The sequence below is a fragment of the Mya arenaria genome, chromosome 13 (assembly GCF_026914265.1).
Source record: "Mya arenaria isolate MELC-2E11 chromosome 13, ASM2691426v1".
In the NCBI taxonomy this organism is placed as follows: Eukaryota; Metazoa; Mollusca; class Bivalvia; order Myida; family Myidae; genus Mya; species Mya arenaria.
The window spans coordinates 60,338,183-60,360,149 of record NC_069134.1 but is presented as its reverse complement, the minus strand read 5'-3'; the positions used below and the strand labels follow the sequence as shown (position 1 = coordinate 60,360,149).

Genomic DNA, 21,967 nt, shown 5'->3' with positions numbered 1-21,967 from the left:
TCGGTTTTCGATTAGTTCACATATTTCTTATCATTTATATATGATGTTGACCTATACTTTCTTTTGAACGCCATCAAAACCTTCATCAACTTAAAGTTAATGTAACAACATATAAAGTATTGCTTTTGCGTGGCCTAGGCGCCACCTGTACATTAGAACTAACCACCTGGCTGATGATTGGTAGTAAAACTCTGAACAAACAACATGTCTGGCAGTGGCCGTATGGTATAAAACGTACGTGAACCTCAATAAAATGTTTTTATTATTATCTGATTTCATTTTTTACTCATTATTTCGCTTGTTATACAAACAACGGGAGATAAAAGATATCCGATTATGTATAGTATGAAGGAATGGCACACTCTGTTTTTCGCAAACTTGCATATTTGTTTTAACTATATGCACCGGTTTGAAGATTTATAAATTGAAATTGTTATTTTCTTTGAAACGACGTCAAACATGCTGACCATTAAGTTGTTTTTCAATTTTGGTGAAAATATTTAAGTCATACTAGTTCTTTACTAAAATAAGTTAAATACAAGCAGCATATTGATGCAGATATTACCCATATTTTAAAAATAAATCAGAAGAATATTGACTTAAATCTGCACTTAATCTGTCTCTTTCCCATGGAAGACCAGAAGTACGTATTGTCTGTCAGACAAAATGTCATTTCTCTTACCACATATTCCTTCGCCATTCGAAGTAATTAATAAGCATCTCTTGGGGGCAAAAACTCCACAAGAACATATTTCGAAGAAACCATGAATGATATTTTTTCCTTGCTTTTCGGTTTTTCGTAGAATTTGATTAATGAGACATCATTATTCTGTCTATATTTAAAAAAAGTGAAGTAGCATTTTGATATCACGTATCGTTAAGTATTTCTACACAAGGCCTAATCTGCTGTCTAAATCTACCTTCAGTGCTCACAAAGCTTCGACAAAATGTCAATACCGTCACTTCCGGACTGGCTTGAGGTAATGAAGAACTTGATGCGCTTTTGTAATTAAATACTAATTTTTTAAACGCAGTTTGAGCATATATTTTTTCAATTAAATAATATTTCATTCAACTCCTGAACATATTAAAATATTACTTTTGATGTTCACTAGTGAAAAATAAAATATCTCACCACGGCAAACAACTATCCTCATTATCCGTATACTTCTAGCTTATACGCTATGGCTATACATATCTGCTTAATATTGCATTATTTTTTGTTGCCAGCTTCAGGGTGCATATGAAACGGTTTCTTACGACGTGACAAAAAGAAGTTGTTATTAATGCAAAAAATGATTCTCATAACATCTGCGGGAGCCTTGAACTAGTTATGCTGCTTCAGTTACCAAGGCATTCTTCATGTTCATGTCGGCTGTAATAAAGTTTGCTAGCTTATCCGCTTTTATAAGAAAATGTCGGTGAGGACTCAAAATCCATGTTTTACACCCATTATGAAGATCACTTTTACCTATTGGGTTGTAATCCATAGTTATAAATATTTCAAATGAGTAATAGTAAAAGTGACCTAAAATGTTTGGATGATGCCAATGGGCTTGTATTCAATATTGGTATTAGTTGTATTTACAAACGATGTAGCTAATCGGATTACATGTTATTAATAATGTACATATACAATAAATGAAGTCAATGATGTATGACCATAGACCAAGATTTACTTATGTTGTATATTCAATACCACCCATGATAGGTATCTGTTAACGCCCTACTTACTCCTCGTTCTTTAGGACTTTGTGTACTACATTTATTCCTCGTTCTTTAGGACTTTGTGTACTACATTTATTCCTCGTTCTTTAGGACTTTGTGTACTACATTTACTCTTGAGCGTGTCTGTGTAGTTCTTTTAAATTTTCGAATCTAAAGAACAGGGTAAAGCTACTTTTTGCATGCTGATGTTAAAGAATTGTATATATTGCTTTTAATGGCAAGCTCTATTACTGCATTGACAAAACAATAACAATGCAAACATTCATTTACATATACATTGCACGTTGTTCCAAAAGCACTTATTCCTAACTAGATATCACCAAATGTTAAACTATCAATCATAAGACGTTCTGAATCGCAATTAAAACGTTGATGACCTCGCTTCATCCACCGCGAAATCACGAAACAAATGCCGCACAACCGGTCGGTCATCAGTCTGCATTTTTGTTTGTTTTGCGGACAAATTTTCGTCAGTGCGATATTCGGTAGCCGTGCAAGCGATTGGCAAACCATCGCTTTTTTCTTCCTTAATTTCCGTTTAATCATCAATGGTAAAGTACGATATTGCCAAATCACTTATAGAGAACAATTTCTGAAGGCTTTAATATTTATTAAAACAGCCAACAAGATGGTGACGTATTCAATGGTGTTTAGTATATGGTACAAAGTTCAACCTCTCGTCCCTTTCTTATCAAGAACGTCGCTCATTCTTTTTAACAATAGGGTTGATATTAAAATCACAATAATCCTATTTATTTAGACAAATAAAGAGGAACAACGCAATATCTGTTGTCACATGTACCGAATTCAAATGCGAAAGGAAGGCAGTGTGATAAAGATGACGACGAAAAATTGATTTCGATACCAGAGTTGTGATGTTGATAATCACTATCATGTTGATAAAAAGGGATACATGTCTAACATATTTTGTAGGACGACTATCAATTTTAGAAATAATCGTGGATAATTGAAACAAATTATGTCGCAAATGAGTTTGTAACGTTTAAACTTCGTCGCCACCAATATAAGGCGTTACGGGGCTGAGTCCGCAGACAATTGCCAACAGTAAGCCCGGTTATCGGGCTTACAGACGGAATTTAACATTTCACGTATCTCCGTTCGTCACAGCCCGATCTGATACTGTCGATAAACGCCATTCTATGTTCACACCAATGAAAGATGTATGACATTTAAATACCGATTTACTAACCGTAAATTTCTTCGGATAGATTGTCCGTCGATAATGTCCATTTAAATTCAATCCTGTTTACTTTGCTACTGATAGAGTGCTTTTTTGTTTCTTGTTTTTTGTTGTCCGTATTAAAACAATCTCATACATTATGGTCTATGTAAATTCATTTATGTATATTTAATCGTTAAATACACACACCTCGTGGACACAAGAATTAACAGCTTAGCTGCAAGTTTTGGCGTGTTTTTTTGTTTGGGTTTCTTGATATTTGATATTTTGATCTTATTTACATTCTTTTCTTCGGTCTTAAACAACTGATCGCCCTAAGAAGACAATATTTAATCACTGAAATTACCTTTCTCTCGGAAGATACTTACATAAACCATCAGAAATCAACAATATGTTTCCTCGGGTAATCTGGTATGAGGGGGGAGAGCTCCTTATTATTGTATTTTCAAGCAAACTGAAGTGGCAGCGCATATCAACTGCTTCTTAGGCTAGAAATAAGCAGCGTTTTTGTCTGATAGTTCTAAAGATAAACGGTGTTGCATCATTATGCAAGTGTTTATGTATGTTCTGGCTGCTAGTCATGTTTGTACCTCTGGGTATTCACCCCACAGTTATTACAATTATTATGAGAGCATTCGGAATAATACCTTCAAAAACAAATGTCTATGATAGATACAAACCTCCTTGGGCAAAATTTGATAACGTTTATAAAAAACAACAATATCTAAACCGAATCTGAGTTCTGATGAATTTCAAAATTTTCCCATTCGTCAGCAAATAGTTAGAACGCTGATAAAGACTAGAGCTTCTTTGGATCGTCTATAGTAGAACTGGCAACTTTCGGTTTATTAAATACGTTGGAGGGATGGCTTTCAGTGTTTATAAAATGTTTAATGTGATGTAAGCTTAACTTTTCTGAGAGTTAGCTTCACTGACAACTGTGTAACTTATTTATCAAGTCCGCGTAGGTTGTTTATTATCCGAGGATAACAATTTCGAGGAATCATTCCGTGCATTATTGCAGCAATAAATCGCGTAATCACGATGATTAATGTGCATTCCAGATAAAGGTTACCAACAGCCAATGTTAACCGCGACGAAAATAAACAATTTAATGCAATTTGTAGATAAAATGCAATGTTCGGAAGTTGGATTTGAAATGCAACTGGTATGATCTTTATATTTTGAGAAAAACTCAAAACGCAAGGAAAGATATATGAAAATCGACATCTTCCAATCATTTCCTATAACTAATCAATCTATGAGTAAGTATGGCAGGTAACACTCTCCAAGAAAACATAAACACACTCCAAAATAATACAGACGTAAGCACCCTTGGGTAAATTGTATGAATGGAAACAAAGATGCCGAAAGTGTTTATCTTGGTTGATTGTATGAATGGTAGCAAACATATTGACAAAGATGTGAAAGTGTTTTTCTTGGTAGAGTGTATGTCATGCCGCAAACATATCAATATTTCTTGCAGCAAACTTATTGACACAGATGTCAAAGTGCTATTCTTGGTATATTGTATGTCATGCAGCAAACTTATCGGCAAATATGTGAAAGTGTTTGATATGGTAGATTGTATTTCATGCAGCAAACATATAAAAACGATGTGAAAGTCCTTATCTTGGTAGATTGTATGAATGGTAGCAAACATATTAGCAACGATGTGAAAGTCCTTATCTTGGTAGATTGTATGAATGGTAGCAAACATATTAGCAACGATGTGAAAGTCCTTATCTTGGTAGATTGTATGAATGGTAGCAAACATATTAGCAACGATGTGAAAGTCCTTATCTTGGTAGATTGTATGAATGGTTGTAAACGTACTGCCAAATGGACTTGAACAATACATATATTTGATTCAAGGTTAAAAAAGTGAAATAACCTATATTTAGCAATTATTTTTTTTAAAAAGCCGATCTGTTTTCTTTTTTCGTATTCCTGCAAAAGTAGATGGTCTTTGTAACAGACATCCTAGTGAACACACTTTCAATACAAAAACTGCACGTAATTACATTATTGTCTTACATTAAAGTCTGTATTTCAAATCAGTGTTTGCTTAGAACTAAATCATTAAACTGTAATGTTAGGAATTTTCCATCAAAATCTGATTTTACTGCCGGACACAAGGAGGTGGTCTTCTGAACATAACTGGCTTCCCCGAAGCTAACGATATATCACTTCAGAAAGATAAGTTTTGACCTGAAGCACATTTAAAAGATTTAACCGATTTCGAAAACATTTCCAAGTAGCTGTTTCGCTTGTACACTTTAAATGCTTTAGCTTAAAACGTTTTTCTCCAGGCAAAATGTCAAAGGTGAATACTTACTCTAATAAAATAAAACACTTTTGCAACGAATAAAGTATGATAACAAAGGTAGCTAATGATTAACTTTTTGTACACGTAAAAATGTTTGAAGGAAACACAACGCCTATGCATAAATTGTGTGCTTTTGAAGCCAAACTTGTTTCTCTAAATCAAGTTATTTTGGTACAAGCAAATACAAGGAATGTCAGAGCAAGTTTTTCGTCCCAAATGATATCGAAGCATTTGCTCCATTTTCTGCATTTCGTTAATATTTGTCGACGACAATTTGTAATATTCTTTTTTAATTTTAATTTACTTCAAAGATTAAATTACTAAAACATTGTTGATAACATTTTTTTACAAAAATCGTTATCCATTGGAAGAATAAAATACATAAACGTTCAGAATCAGTCATCACTTATTGATCGAGACTGTCCATGACAGCTATTGTAGGTGCAACACAGTCAACACCTCGTAGTCGTAAGTCTATAAACTTATAAAACCTTGAGTTCATCGTGAATTCGATAACTTTGTCTCAATAAGCGTTTGACATGCACTTTTAGGAAGCTTTGATGTTCTTCTTTTGCTTTCGTTTCTATTATGCGCTTAGCATGTATGGTTCGCTAGATGCGTGCATTTTAATTATTACGTCCGAACTTCTTTCTGGAATTGTACTTATCTTCACGTACATTTTACAATGATTCGCGTCATTTAATTACGTTAGTGTGTTTAATATAGTTTGTGTGTTCGAAATAAAACAGTTTAATGTATAATGTTGGTGCTTGACGTACAGTTAAATTGGTCACGAACAAATGGACAAAGCTGATGTCACAAGAAATTCTGGGGTTTTATACTTAAGCTATGTATTTTTCTCAAAGATGGCGTAGATTCATGACGAGTTTCCCAACGTGAACGTGAAAAGGAATGAATGTCTCAAAACTTTCGAAATGCCCATCGTACATTTTGGAATTTTTTTTCCTTCGGTTTACCCAATTTCGTCAAAAGTTTTCAAGCAGCAGTCTTTGTTTGAGACTATTCATTGACATAAGACAGTCAGCGGCTACAAAGCCATCGACTGGAGCGATAGCCATTCATGATCATTAAGGCACACGATGTACAATGATATGCATTTTGGATGCCTGGTGACCCTATATTATTCTTGAATAATTTGAAAGAAATGAATTTGAAAGGAAAGAATATGTCAAAACTTTGACTTTGAAAGGTTGTAAATAGGCAATTGCACGTCTTGTTTCAGTTGAAAAGGAACAACATTACAAAGTAGAGTAAATTAATCCATGATGTAGATGGGTCTTTTATTTAACGTAGAAATATCCTTTCTAATGATACCAATGTTATATGGAGTCACCATACTTTGCAATTTCTCAGTTCCGCTAATGGCAAGATAAAACGAAAATCAAGTGTGTGCATCGGAAACCTTAAGTCATAATAAGGGAGGCCCAACAACAGTGTGTGTATACCACGTGATGAATTACGTCATATATGCTACGTTAGAAGGCAACATTTTGCTTAAAATGAAGGCTTAGATCAAAGATAACTTTTCTTTTACTGCACCATTTTAAATGAAACAAAGGGCAGTCAATGCCACGCCTTCGTTTTATTATCGGAGTTGATAAGGTGATTAGTTTCATCAAATACTTTGACAAACCTGTTTCCAAAATAATGTTTTGACAGTGCTCCGTGTTTTAAGAACCTAAACTATCAATCGAACTCTGGTAAAATACCGAAGGTGGGGGTCCGTAAGCGGCATAGACTGTGCTATGTTTAATTTAAAATGGTGAATAAATAGGGAAGTTATCTTTGTTTAAAGTCTGCATTCGAAGCAAAATATTGCCTTCCGCCGTAGCATTTATGACGCAATTTATCACGGTATACACACACTGAACAAAAAAAAAAACACGAAACGTAAGTCGTTGCAGTGGAAATGTACACAAAGAAAAATATTCGTATTCGTTAAATACATTCCACACAAACTGAGGGCATATCAAAAGAGTGGGTTCATTATCGTCTAATTTAAATTACTGTTAATTCATCATGTCTATATCCTCTTACTATCTTGTTTGCTAATTGACTTCACCCGAGCGTTTCAAGAGCATATAATAGAAGTAGCAATTGCCTGTAATTTTCATTATATTAAGTACGCTTTAATCAGTTCGAATCCAATAAGAAGTATTTTTATGCCTGAGAGAATGAATTTAGTTAAGCATTTTTAGGAACTGCTGAATGAGTATTCTTCGCTTTGATATGATACTGAAATTAGATCTAAAAATAATTAAATTTTCTGAGATGTTGAACTTTGAACAGCTGTACAATAAGCAAAATGGCATGTGCATGTAATCAGTGTATCCTTAGTTGTATTCTTCCCCTATCTTTAAACACGTGTAACAATTTGATGCAATCACATGTCAGTTCCAGGTTATATTTATTCTACCTGGGATGGTGCTCCTGTAAACATGTGTAGGAATGTTTACGAACACTGAATGAAGATGTGATTATTTGTGCAACAGATTTATGTACTCAAAATGTCGCCCTTCGAAGAATCCGTCATAGCATTTCTCCCGAATTTATAAAGACGTTCATTGTTGAACGGCGACACCGCTTGTAAAAACCACATAGGTATTCCTGTTTCAAATTGCATTAAGTATTTTGAATCCTGGGCGTGGCAAATTGAACTCCACCGGCGGTGCGATATTTAAAAGAATAGAAGAACAAAACGCATTTTCGATAAACATGTTTACCAATTTCGAACATTATTGCATTTGAAGTTTAAATTATGATCTCTTAGTTTTGAAATGAGTATAAATAACGCGATCAGATATTTTCGAAGATTAATAGTATCGCTTTCCGCAAGTGACGGTTTGAATGAATGCTTTTGGCAGTTGATAGATGTGTGCTTTTAAGCACCAGACATATATTTCATACATTATAAACACCATGATAAGACATGTTTTTGTATGATTAGTAAAAGGAAGCTAAAGACAAAAAATGTAACTCACCTGGAATTTCTGTCCTCATTCTGGCTCCTGCTTTGTCATGGATAAACTGATTCTTGAGATCTTTGCAAACGCTATCAGTTCAAATCTGGTTCCTGTTGTCGATATTCAGAGCGTAAAATAATGTCCTAAGTTAATTTCCAAACTTAAAACAATTCACGAAGCTGCTGACAAAGTGTATTTGTATTTCAACAGACACTTATACTGCTGTCGGAGAATCTTTATAGTGAATTTTCCTCCCAAACCACAAACAATTTTCAATACCACTTGTAAAGTTCAGATGTATTCATTAACTCCCGTAGGTTTCCTTCACAAAACGCAACTCTACACTTGATGAGTGATTCTCAAAAAACAACTGTAGACTTCGCGATGAATCAGGAAATCTTGTAGAAATGTTGCAACCAATTCCAGACACCCACTCTTGTTCAGGGATTCGTCACCGCCGTCTTTTGGCACTACTCACGTCTAACGTTTATACGGTCGTTCCTCTAAGATTTCTTTCCTCTGTCTTTTATCGTACGTGTCTCTCTCGCCGGTAGCTCGAACACACACCTGTCACCGCTACTGTCTTGGTTAGCTGTGCCAATACGCCACCTCCTACCCTGTTTAAAACAATACCTGCTGTAAAATTATTGAGCGCTTGACAGCTGACTCGCACACACTACTTAAGCAATCAATTCGCATTTGAGTTTAAACTCCGGTTTTTAATCACAAAACTGTGTTCTTATTGGCTGGGTATTTTGATATGTTCGATGACAGCCCATGATCTAATAATCAGTGGTATTTTACTAATTAAACATAAAGCTTAGACTTATCGTTTTCCACAAAGTGTAACATAATAGTCTAGAGGAGATTGCTGATATACCTACTGGAAATGATTGTATAATTGATTATCAAGCCTTGCGCTCAACTGAAAAATGTTTAGGTAATGTGTCTCTTATTTGAACATGATATGAAAAGCCAAACCACGAAACAGTTGTGGTTTTATAATCAAATGTATTTTAAATTGTGATTTGAAAATGAAATCAAGCATAGGCGTACATAATTATACATCTGGGGTGCATTGTCGTGAGGGTTTGTGCCTACAACGAGTACTACCAATTTGCTAATGAAAGCGTATTTAGGAGAGTTATGCTCTTTTATCATAATACATTTGTAGTTTAACTATGGCTATTGTAGTGTTGAATTAAAGTTGTTAAAGGTTTGCTTTTTCGATATTTGTATAAAGTGTAGATTATTATTTCCACATTATTAATTTCGTTTGATCATTAATTATTTTCTTTTTACGACCATCCAACTCATAATTTACTTCATACGGATCAAATCGAGCAATATAAAACAGTTTACAAGGGTAAAAAAACTAAACTTAAACATTTTATATTTGTGCTCCCCAACTTCCGAAATTCATTTATGGGATAAAACGCATAACAAATACAAGATTAAAGAAGGCTGGTGTTAATTCAGCTACCTGTTTTATAATGGTAACCATTTAATAATAGAATGAATGTTGAAGTCTCTAAAAGTTGCATGAGCTTCAAAATCAATTTAAATAAACAACATGACATATCAGGATTTAATACGAAGTATGAAGAAAGGCAGAGCAGCGGAGCAGTGCGAGGGGGCAAATTACTTAGTGCACAGCTTTCGGTGCTGTGAGCGATACAGGTTTCATTGAAGTATAATGCTACGAACTGCCGCTTATCCTGTCTGCGAGAATTATGTTCAGTACAATGACTACTTATATATCAATCAATTTATAACGCTTACGTCTTTAAAATGATAATTTTCCACTTACGAAGTGCATTTATGGAACAGAAAGTACTTTACGAGTACTGGATTACAAAGTGCTGTTGTGAGGTCACTTGCCGGTTTTATTGTTATGATTTAAATGGTAATTATTAAATACAGTAATATAATGTTTGGTAAAGTTCCAAAGAGTTGGAAAAATATAAATAAGTCACAATTCCAGTCCATAAACGAAACATTTTAAAAATTCCCTTGGCTTGTCTTACTAAATACGTTTTGTTATGTTCAAATAAAATTAAAGAGACACTTTAAGAAGCTAAAACAAACACGGATATAACGACTCTAAAAGCAGGGGTGGATCAAGAGTTCGCTTTAGAAAGTTTCAATCACGGCGGATGCAACTCTAAACGTTCTCCCCTTTCCAACAAAAACCTTAGCTATAGGCTTTAGATATGATATGGGGGTGTGTGGGGTGCCCCCACACCTGGATCAGCTAGTTAAGATGATTTGCGAGAAGGGTATGGTTCAACTACTCACCGAAACAGGTCATGGAATTCAGTGTTATAAATAAAATCATTCATCATATTAGTAAATGATACTGACACGCCAAGTTAAACGCTAAGAATTTGTTTGTAACTTAATGAAAACCAGGATTATTGTAAGTTTTGACTCACAAAAATCCAGAATTAAAAAACATAGCAATTGTTTTTTTTTTTAATTCATGATTACAAGTTATGAACTAAAAATCGATAAATGAATTACAAACAAGTTTATATTTCATGAAATAATAGAAAAAAACCAGAAGTAATATTGCACTTAAAAAGATATTACTCTTTGCAATTAAATAAAACATCAGCAATAAATGTACATGATTATTAGAAAAAACATGTTAGATTTAGAACAAGGGTACTTAGCTTATAATATTAGTGTCTCTGCCACAGTTTTATTGCATGAACCTAGAACTACTAGGATGATGACCGCTTCATTTTGCTTGAACTGATTGGCCCCTGGTCTTATAGCCTTACTATGTGAGTTGAACTCAAGGGAATATTAACTCCTGCGTATACTTAAGAAAGTTATTAAAATGTTAATGCCAATATTCACGTTACTTCTCCCTGGCTCGTTCCGTTCTAAGTTTGCCATTATGTACACGCTAAAGTCTAGTGGTATGTTCTTTGGATGCTAATTTTTCTCTCATATATTGTACGTATCTTGGTCCTATAGCGACATTCCTTTTGCTAATTGCATATTGGAGTAAATTCATTTACAAAAAATCTGATATTTGACAGTCCTGTTTCACTAACTCTCCCAGGGCGGTGATCCAAACCTTTACTAATTATAATATTTCAATGCATATCTGATACGTCTACTGTGTATTGCATGTGGTATGTCTATAGCGATTTGTATGTAATGTATCAATGGTTTGTTGTATGCGATAAGTCTTGGTGTTTTGTATGCATATGTATGTGGCGTTTTTTTTATAGTGTATATCTGTGGCTTTTTTTGTATGTGGTATGTCTGTGGCAATTTTTATGTAATATATCGGTGGTATGTTGTACGTGTTTTGTCTTTGGTGTTTGTATGTAGATGTCTATGGCGTTCTGTATAGTGTATATTTTTGACGTTTAGTATAGTGTATATCTGTGGCGTTTTATATGTGGTATGTCTGTGGGTTTTTTTTGTATCTGAAATGTATATGACATGCCTGTGTTGGTTTGCTTGTGGTATATCTGTGCTGTTTTGTACGTGATATATATGTGGCGTTTGGTTTGTGGTATGTCTTTAGCGTTTTGTATGTGGTAGGTATGTGGTGTTTTGTATGTGATATATATGTGGTGTTTTGTATGTGATATATATGTGGTGTTTTGTATGTGATATATATGTGGTGTTTTTGTGATATATATATGTGGTGTTTTGTATGTGATACACATGTAGTGTTTTGTATGTTATATGTACTTAGTGTTTTTGTATGTGGTGTGCCTCACGTTTTGGTCGACTGCTTGGTTTCTCCTTGTAGTTTTCATTGCATTAGCGTAACTTCTTCCACTGACTTCCTAACAACATCCATGCAAACAACAACATCGCACTCTTCACAAAACACTGAAAACACGCTGATAAAACTGACAATAAACAGTTGTGCAAAACCTAAACTCTTACTGGAAGAGGTAAATAAAAATTGTATGCCAAAATAGTTTTATGTCATTGTGACTCTATGTACATTCGCTTAGAGCGGACGATATTTGTTTAAAACGCAAATGGTAGAGGTATTCTTATTTAATCCGGCCTGATCAACTTAATATAGTTAAGGCACTATATTTATTTGTGTTCATATGCAATTCAATATGCAAAGAAATGTTACAATGTGCTTAAAGCATCACGTCAACGCTTTCAATTTCTCACCGCCCCGTTATCGCTTTTTTCGATATTGCCACCGGTGCAATCCATTCCGTCAATTTCGTCGATTCCCTCAACGTGTTGCACCTTTTAGTATCTAAGGTCATTGCTATAACTTATGTTTGTTCCGTCGTTGTAAATAATGTTAAAACGTCACTTTTTACTGCCGTGACTGTCGATATTTCCGTATGCGTTTTTTTGCACGATATTGCCATGTCTGTCACATTTTTCGTATCACAGCCATTAACATAGATGCTCCCATAGTCATATTGCATGTTACACCGATGTCCGTCGTTGCTCCAGTTGTCGTGTTCGTATCAATGACAAGTCCGTCGATACTCCGTCTGCGATGTACACGCAGAAACCATATATGTCAACAATTTCTACATCACTTCGTTGATTGTCGCTCCTTCCGACGTCAAGTCACAACGGTATTTCGAAACGTGCATACATCAATTATTATTCATTTATCCTTATTGTCGTTCCTTAAATGTCGATGATGTCCCTATTGTCGTCAGTCCGGTCAGTTTTTTCCCTGCCGTATGTTCTGTTAAGTATAGGTCTCCGCTTCATTTTAACGATACGTTTTAATTTCACAAGGAGTTGTACAGGGTGCATATTCAATGACCACCTTAATTTTATGATTATGATTATTATTATTATCATTATTATACTACATTTATATAACTCTATTTTCATATGGCACAAACGTTAAAAAGTGCCTTACAAGTAAAACCTCTATACATTTCTATACATACAGGCACACAGCTTAAAAACAGCATCAACTGCAAAAAATAATTTGAGCATAAAACAATCATTAAAAAATACAATTATTTTGCAATTTTACAAAATGATGATTACAGTTTTAGTGTTTAGATTGGACCGTTCACCAATTAAACAATATGCTGAATGGAATCTCTTAGAAATGCCTAAGGATAAGGATTAGTTCTATATTGAATATGGACCCAGATTGATATAAATACTTAGTTTAAACATATTTATTTTACAACGATTGTGAAACAAGTTATTACAACATTATATTAATCACTCTCGTTGGCACGATTTTACGCGAGAGTGTGGTCTTGTGTTGTGGGGGAAACCGGAGAACCCGGAGGAAACCCACTTGTCCGGCTTGGTGACCACAAACCAAACTCACATGCGCCCAAGCCGGGAATCGAACCCGACCGGGTCGCCTAGGTGAGAAGCGAGTACGCTAACCACTTCGCTAACCGGACAACCTAATATATTATATAAATACTAATAAAAACAAAAGGCAAAGGACAATAATAAATAATAGACGGTGGCATTGTTTTGACGCTTTCATGTCGATGGGTGGTACCATAACTAGTGCATTCAAGTAACAAACGAACACTTCAGCATAAGATAATCAGTTATTGCATTGTTTGATGAAGCAGCCTTCTGTCCTAAAACCCATTCAACTTAACGGCAGTTTTAAAGCTTTGCAATGTGGTAGCAAACAATTTGCAACCGCTGCAATATTGATTATTTGTGTAGCAGACAACATTATAGATAAAATCAAATAACCGAAAACATATTTCAAGAACCTGAAAAACGCAACATACATCTAAAACGAGAAAGAAAAGGGAAACAAAAAATGTAACGAGGCAATAAGTTTATATCTTCTTTGCGTACGAACATGCTGTAACGTTCATGATTTTGTAAGAGTTTGGTGGTTATATAGTATCAACAACAGCTGTAAGAGTTTGGTGGTTATATAGTATCAACAACAGCTGTAAGAGTTTGGTGGTTATATAGTATCAACAACAGCTGTAAGAGTTTGGTGGTTATATAGTATCAACAACAGCTGTAAGAGTTTGGTGGTTATATAGTATCAACAACAGCTGTAAGAGTTTGGTGGTTATATAGTATCAACAACAGCTGTAAGAGTTTGGTGGTAATATAGTATTAACAACAGCTGTAAGAGTTTGGTGGTTATATAGTATTAACAACAGCTGTAAGAGTTTGGTGGTAATATAGTATCAACAACAGCTGTAAGAGTTTGGTGGTTATATAGTATTAACAACAGCTGTAAGAGTTTGGTGGTTATATAGTATTAACAACAGCTGTAAGAGTTTGGTGGTAATATAGTATCAACAACAGCTGTAAGAGTTTGGTGGTTATATAGTATCAACAACAGCTGTAAGAGTTTGGTGGTTATATAGTATCAACAACAGCTGTAAGAGTTTGGTGGTTATATAGTATCAACAACAGCTGTAAGAGTTTGGTGGTTATATAGTATTAACAACAGCTGTAAGAGTTTGGTGGTTATATAGTATCAACAACAGCTGTAAGAGTTTGGTGGTTATATAGTATCAACAACAGCTGTAAGAGTTTGGTGGTTATATAGTATTAACAACAGCTGTAAGAGTTTGGTGGTAATATAGTATTAACAACAGCTGTAAGAGTTTGGTGGTTATATAGTATCAACAACAGCTGTAAGAGTTTGGTGGTAATATAGTATTAACAACAGCTGTAAGAGTTTGGTGGTTATATAGTATCAACAACAGATGTAAGAGTTTGGTGGTTATATAGTATTAACAACAGATGTAAGAGTTTGGTGGTTATATAGTATCAACAACAGATGTAAGAGTTTGGTGGTAATATAGTATCAACAACAGATGTAAGAGTTTGGTGGTTATATAGTATTAACAACAGCTGTAAGAGTTTGGTGGTTATATAGTATCAACAACAGCTGTAAGAGTTTGGTGGTTATATAGTATCAACAACAGCTGTAAGAGTTTGGTGGTTATATAGTATCAACAACAGCTGTAAGAGTTTGGTGGTTATATAGTATCAACAACAGCTGTAAGAGTTTGGTGGTTATATAGTATCAACAACAGCTGTAAGAGTTTGGTGGTTATATAGTATCAACAACAGCTGTAAGAGTTTGGTGGTTATATAGTATCAACAACAGCTGTAAGAGTTTGGTGGTTATATAGTATCAACAACAGCTGTAAGAGTTTGGTGGTTATATAGTATCAACAACAGCTGTAAGAGTTTGGTGGTTATATAGTATCAACAACAGCTGTAAGAGTTTGGTGGTTATATAGTATCAACAACAGCTGTAAGAGTTTGGTGGTAATATAGTATTAACAACAGCTGTAAGAGTTTGGTGGTAATATAGTATTAACAACAGCTGTAAGAGTTTGGTGGTTATATAGTATCAACAACAGCTGTAAGAGTTTGGTGGTTATATAGTATTAACAACAGCTGTAAGAGTTTGGTGGTTATATAGTATTAACAACAGCTGTAAGAGTTTGGTGGTAATATAGTATTAACAACAGCTGTAAGAGTTTGGTGGTTATATAGTATCAACAACAGCTGTAAGAGTTTGGTGGTAATATAATATCAACAACAGCTGTAAGAGTTTGGTGGTAATATAGTATCAACAACAGCTGTAAGAGTTTGGTGGTAATATAGTATCAACAACAGCTGTAAGAGTTTAGTGGTAATATAGTATCAACAACAGCTGTAAGAGTTTGGTGGTAATATAGTATCAACAACAGCTGTAAGAGTTTGGTGGTAATATAGTATCAACAACAGCTGTAAGAGTTTGGTGGTAATATAGTATCAACAACAGCTGTAAGAGTTTGGTGGTAATATAGTATCAACAACAGCTGTAAGAGTTTGGTGGTAATATAGTATCAACAACAGCTGTAAGAGTTTGGTGGTTATATAGTATCAACAACAGCTGTAAGAGTTTGGTGGTAATATAGTATCAACAACAGCTGTAAGAGTTTGGTGGTAATATAGTATCAACAACAGCTGTAAGAGTTTGGTGGTAATATAGTATCAACAACAGCTGTAAGAGTTTGGTGGTAATATAGTATCAACAACAGCTGTAAGAGTTTGGTGGTAATATAGTATCAACAACAGCTGTAAGAGTTTGGTGGTTATATAGTATCAACAACAGCTGTAAGAGTTTGGTGGTAATATAGTATTAACAACAGCTGTAAGTAAAAAAACAACAGAAAATAGTTTATTGTTAAGTATATGCTTACCTTTCACATCGCTTAATATAGTATTCAGTGAAAACCAGTAACCTGTTAAAACTATGATGAAAGGCTGTGATATCGTAGGATTTGCAAAAAGGCTGAACCAGTATCGCATGTGTCATGCGGCTATGAAACATTGTAATACATCACGAGTATCAGGTGTTAATATATCCGGTAATTGATTTTCGACAGAGATTTCATTTTGTTTTTAAAGTCCATGTGACTCAGCTAAATTCGATTTTGAAAGAGATTTCAATTTGGTATGCAACCATGTGAATATTTAGGAGTTACAGTCAATTAGGTATCCAACAATGTACAACTGCGACAGTAATTGAAATACGAATGTAAATACAATCCCAATCTAGCTGTATCAAAGACTTAACGAAAAACATAAATCATTTTTTATTGCTAGGCGACACTCATGGCTGTCACTTCGTGCTAAATGAATGTCATTGTCATCTGATTTAAGATTTGAAACATGAAACAAGTAATAAAGTCATATTGCATTCCATATTGTAAATAATACATCATTGCATTTAATATGCACTTTAATATGTGTGTTCTGTTCAGCTTAATTCTCGTTTCTCGTGTCACCTATATTGCAGAACGATGCATCGCTGAAATTATGGCCAGTGATTGCATCATTATAATACAAACAAATCTAAAACATTTCACACGTCTAGCCACAGAAAAAAGCATGTTGACCCATGTGAGAATCCCTTTAAGTCACGTATTGGCTTTTTTGGTGTCTTTAAACTAGACAAGCAATGCTGCATAGTGTTTCTGTTGTTAATTCGTTAGTTGCATCGCATAATTTTAATACAGAATACAAGAAAACATATTATAAATTTAAAAACTAAATAGTTTAAACAGCGTTTATTATTATTATTTCTTGCATCGTCAACAACCAACCTAGAAACATGATACTATGAACCACAAATGACCAACTCAATTGTTTTATTATAAGGTCTAGAAATAATACTCACGGCTGATTCTAGTTTTAACTATATCGCATTTGACAAATATGACTCGACTATTAACCTTGAAACAGAGTCAAAGAAAAGTTTGGTTATGAATGTCATTGAACCCTTCTTGATGTTCAGAGTATGTTGATTCGAACATTGACATACCGTGTGTGTATACCACGTGATAAATTACGTCATATATGCTACGCCGGAAGGCAACATTTTGCTTAATATAAAGACTTCAATCAAAGATGAATTTTCTTTTTCTACACCATTTGAAATGAAACAGAAGGCAGTCTATGTCGTTTGAAGTGCCCCGCCTTCCTTTTCTTACCGGAGTATAAGGGATTTGTTTCACCAAACACCTCGACAAACCTGTTTCCAAACTCATGTTTTGACAGTGCTCCGTCAGACGGCCGTATATCGTAAAACGTTTTTTTTCGAAGTGTTGTAGAAATTACACTCTCAATCAAACTCTGGTAAAATACCCATGGCGCTATGTTTCAGTTAAAATGGTAAAGAAAAAGAAAAGTTGTGTTTGTTTTAAGTCTTCTTTTTAAGCAAAATATTGCCTTCCGACATAGCATACATTGACACCTGGTATATACAGACGATATATGTAACGAAAAGATGTTACTGTTTCACGCTTTAACAATTTTCTTGGAGATCAATCTATGTCATATCAAATTTGTTTAATGAAAGATCAGTGCCTAGCTAACTTTCATAACAAAGTATTGAGAATTATGTTTGAGAGAGAATTTGGCATACAGTAAGTAACAACTTATAAACATATCTGACAATCATCTATACAGAATGTTTGTTGATTTGTGTTGTTGATGTGAGAAAAAAAGATTACACTGCCAATTTTATATTGATGAGTACATTTGCTTCATTTGACTGTTTTTGAGAATGAATGCTCGTTGACATTATTTATCTATAATTCCTGCTAAAAACATATTTTAAATTAATCAATTGTTTATTGCTCTTAACATGAACATTAAAGCTATGTTATTTAAAACTCTGTAATATGAGTTAGAAAAAGTGGCTACTTCTGTGTTTCATTTTTAGATTGTAATATATTTCACCGAGAGATAGCACCAAAAGCTATATTTACGAGGGACGTGACATATCTATTTTGATGTTCACGAGGTGAAATATATTGCGATCTTACATTTAAACGAACAATTTTCTTTTAATTGGTAACCGAAAAAGGATTAAATGACACATTATTGTTGAAAAGCGCACCAAGTTGTATGCGAACGTAACGTCATTTCGAAATTGACCTCGTTGATTTCGTATCCCAGGCTCGCTTTCGTTTGATTTGTTATAGAAAGCGGGCTTAAATTTCATAACAGTGAAAACAAACAAAAAGTTATTGCATTGATCAACCTCCATAAACATACGAAAACGGAAAACATATTACAAATAGGAACTATTATATGTGTTAAAACTAAACAGCTAAATAGTTGACGTTTATTTTGCATTAGTGCAAATGGTTTAGAGCAAAGAGCTTAAATGCCATATCCTGTTGGGGAATTACAAACCGGTTAAATGTTTTTTGCTAGAAAGTAACTGTCAGCCAGAAAGGTATTTTTTGCTATCAACTTGACATATGCAGAAAGTTTTTTATATACAACTGCTATTATAAAAAAGATACGTTTATATAAAACACTTCAAAAGTTGTAGAATTCTGTCAGCCAGAGAGGGTTTTGAAGAAGCATCATCTTGACATATTCAGACAACTGTCTCTATTGTATCTATCTTTATTGAAAAGAAAATTACGCTTAAAAAAGAAATTGTAGAATGGATCAAAATTATGTCTTGCAAGAATGCTGGTTAAGAAAGCTTACATAAATAAATTCATTATCGTGCCAAGTTTAATAAAAATGCATACTTATGGTAAAAAACAACAACATAATACACGTATTTGTAACAAAAATAAGATGCCAGACAGATTTGATGAACATGCAACCGTAAACCAGTGCTACAGTACCCGTTAGCCGAATCTCCACGCCGCTATCAGACGATTTTAGTGCTTCAGGAAGAGGTGTTTGCAATTCCTTAACTACCTGTACATGTGCTTGTCGTCACATATTGCATTCAGTCAAAGCAAGAACACATGATTCTTTTTAAACTGTATGAAACAATACAGTTTATTTAAAACAATGAATTGATTACGTATTATTTATTTGTATACTTATTTTAAGTGTTTTTGAATGTCATAAAATTTGAATTAATGTGTTTGCATTAAGAGGTAATAATACATAAGGGATGTTATAAATATTAGCGTTTGGTGAGTCTAAGAGTTTTGAATGAAAGTACACCTCTCCTCATGAACAGGCAAAGAAAACTGAACTTAAAGTTAAAGGTTAACTGAAGGTTGGCAGATTAAAATAGCACTGATCGTCCTTGCGTCTGCCTGTCCCTTATATGATCCGATCTGTAATTTTGTCATGCACAGTACGATCTTGAAAGAATCTGCCACAGATGTTTGGCACACAAATTCGACGTTTTACACACAATACAACCGCTCCTTTCCTGAAGGTCAATGCTACACTTAGTGTTTACGAGTTAACAACAATGTACAAATATGTGATCGGATTAAAATATCCTCATGTATATACAAACTTTTTTATCCTTAAGTTAACACTCGAGTGTCTTTATAATGATAGCAAAGTCGGCAGACTAAGAAACAACACAAACCTGTGGAAGCGTTACAATTAAAACAAACACTATTTTGTAACCAAAGAATTTAAGGGAAATTATTTCACGAAACACACCAACAAACGGTGAGCTGGACAAAATAGACTTTGTCGACGAACACAAAATGCAGAGGATGCGAAATGTACGTACAACCACATGGCCAGGCAAAAAACACTCAACCTTTCAATGTTAGTTTCAATTAACGCTTTTGTTGTTTTACATTTCAGTTTAAATAAGCTTTAATATTTATTTATTTTTCTCACCAATCAATATTTCCCCATCGCTCAAAGATTTTTCAAAATCACTGTTTTGGAAAGCAACTTCCCTTTTGTAGTACTGAAAGAAAAGCGAACGCTTTTCACAAAAAAAACACAATACATGTGTTACTAAGGAATCGATTTTTTTCTGTTTCAGGGGTCTGGAAATCCCAACACGAGCCTGTCGATATGACGGAAGTATGGTGTAACCGTATTAGGTTATTCTTTGATAATATTAAGCATTGTATCATTCTCATCACTCCTTGTAGTAACAACTATTCTTACCCTAAGCATTTATTTATGGCACGATTTATCGATACAAAGTAATCAATAAGCATATGGTGTATTCGTCGGATGGCCCCTATATGTTTTCTGAATGTAAGCATATACCATTGGAATGTCTGGCATTTCGGGGACATTCGGCATTTTCAAAACTAACTGCTCCTGTCGCTCTTAACATAATAACAAAATACCCAATGAAAGTTGAGGTCTCATTTATAAGCGTTCTTCCTCTTACTGCTTTATCCTGCAAGTCGTTCGCGCCAGAATACTGTAAGATGTTGCATTTATATGTCTTATTCTTTTACCCATTAATAAAACCTTCATTTTAAAACAAAAAAAACAACAACAACAACAAAACAATTTAGTTAAGTCCATAAATCAAAGAAGTAACATGGAATTGTGCTTACTATCAGGTATCTGGATAATGTATGATTTAATAATTCTTGAAGTTTATAGAAACCTGTTTCATTAAATGAGTCAATATTCAACAATAATTAATGATTAATTTTTGTTAGGGCTGAGTGCCCGCACATTCCATTTAACCATCTGTTTTGGCATTTTTGTAGTATACTTGATAAAATATAGATGGTTTGTCAATTCCAATTAGATGATCCATCTCGGATTTGAAAAAAGAAAAACAATTTGAAACGACCACTACCAACAACTATTTATTTTACAGTTTTAAAGATCACCACAACCAGAACCAAAACCACCACAACATACTGAAATAATCATGTCTCGAGATTGCTATTTCTTTACGTTCATTAGCGTAACGTTATGTGTGTTTATTACTTAGGATCAAACCGTCTGTGTCAGAAAAAAACACATTAATCTTTTTATGATTTATATATGATATCTTACCACCAAAGTAATTCAAATTAATGATTTGCTCCACAGTCGCTTACATAATGCGCATTTATTTCGTGGTGACATATCAGCCGAAGTATTCTTTCACTTTATGGAATTCACATAAATCATCACTACGGTGTAGTACGTTTGAAGACGACGTCTTGAATGTCGTCTGTTATTTCTTGTTTACAGTGCCGTTAGGAAGCTCATCGCTTTGTCAAGTATCTTCTTAACTAGTTTTCTCATTACACTCGACACGGAAAAAAACAATCTATTACCCATGCATTTGCCTAAATATCGGTTCAAATTGAATTTGCTAAATGACAAGTCTTTGAGTTGAGAGAGTTGTCTAGTGGTATAGGTGTCCGCCTCAAAGGTAACGGATCAATCCGCACAACAAAAACGTGTTTTGTACAAAAATAACATTTCAGTGTTTTCTTACTCGGGGATTATTCAAAACATATTTCAGCTGTATTCACAATCGTGCTAAAAATGTAT

At 34.2% G+C, this 21,967-nt stretch overlaps 1 protein-coding gene across 21 annotated transcripts in view; it reads right to left on the bottom strand.

Moving 5' to 3' along the window:
• The window catches only part of LOC128213615 (collagen alpha-1(I) chain-like), a 257,574-nt gene that overhangs the window by 56,205 nt on the left and 179,402 nt on the right, over positions 1-21,967 (bottom strand). For 17 of the 21 annotated variants that reach the window (XM_052919564.1, XM_052919567.1, XM_052919558.1 and 14 more), the window contains one exon: positions 8,261-8,859. The exons of the other annotated variants lie outside the window; for them this stretch is intronic. In XM_052919564.1, the coding sequence (XP_052775524.1) occupies positions 8,261-8,279 (19 nt within the window). In that variant the 5' untranslated portion in view covers positions 8,280-8,859. The remainder of the gene's footprint in view (positions 1-8,260; positions 8,860-21,967) is intronic. 21 annotated transcript variants of the gene reach the window in all.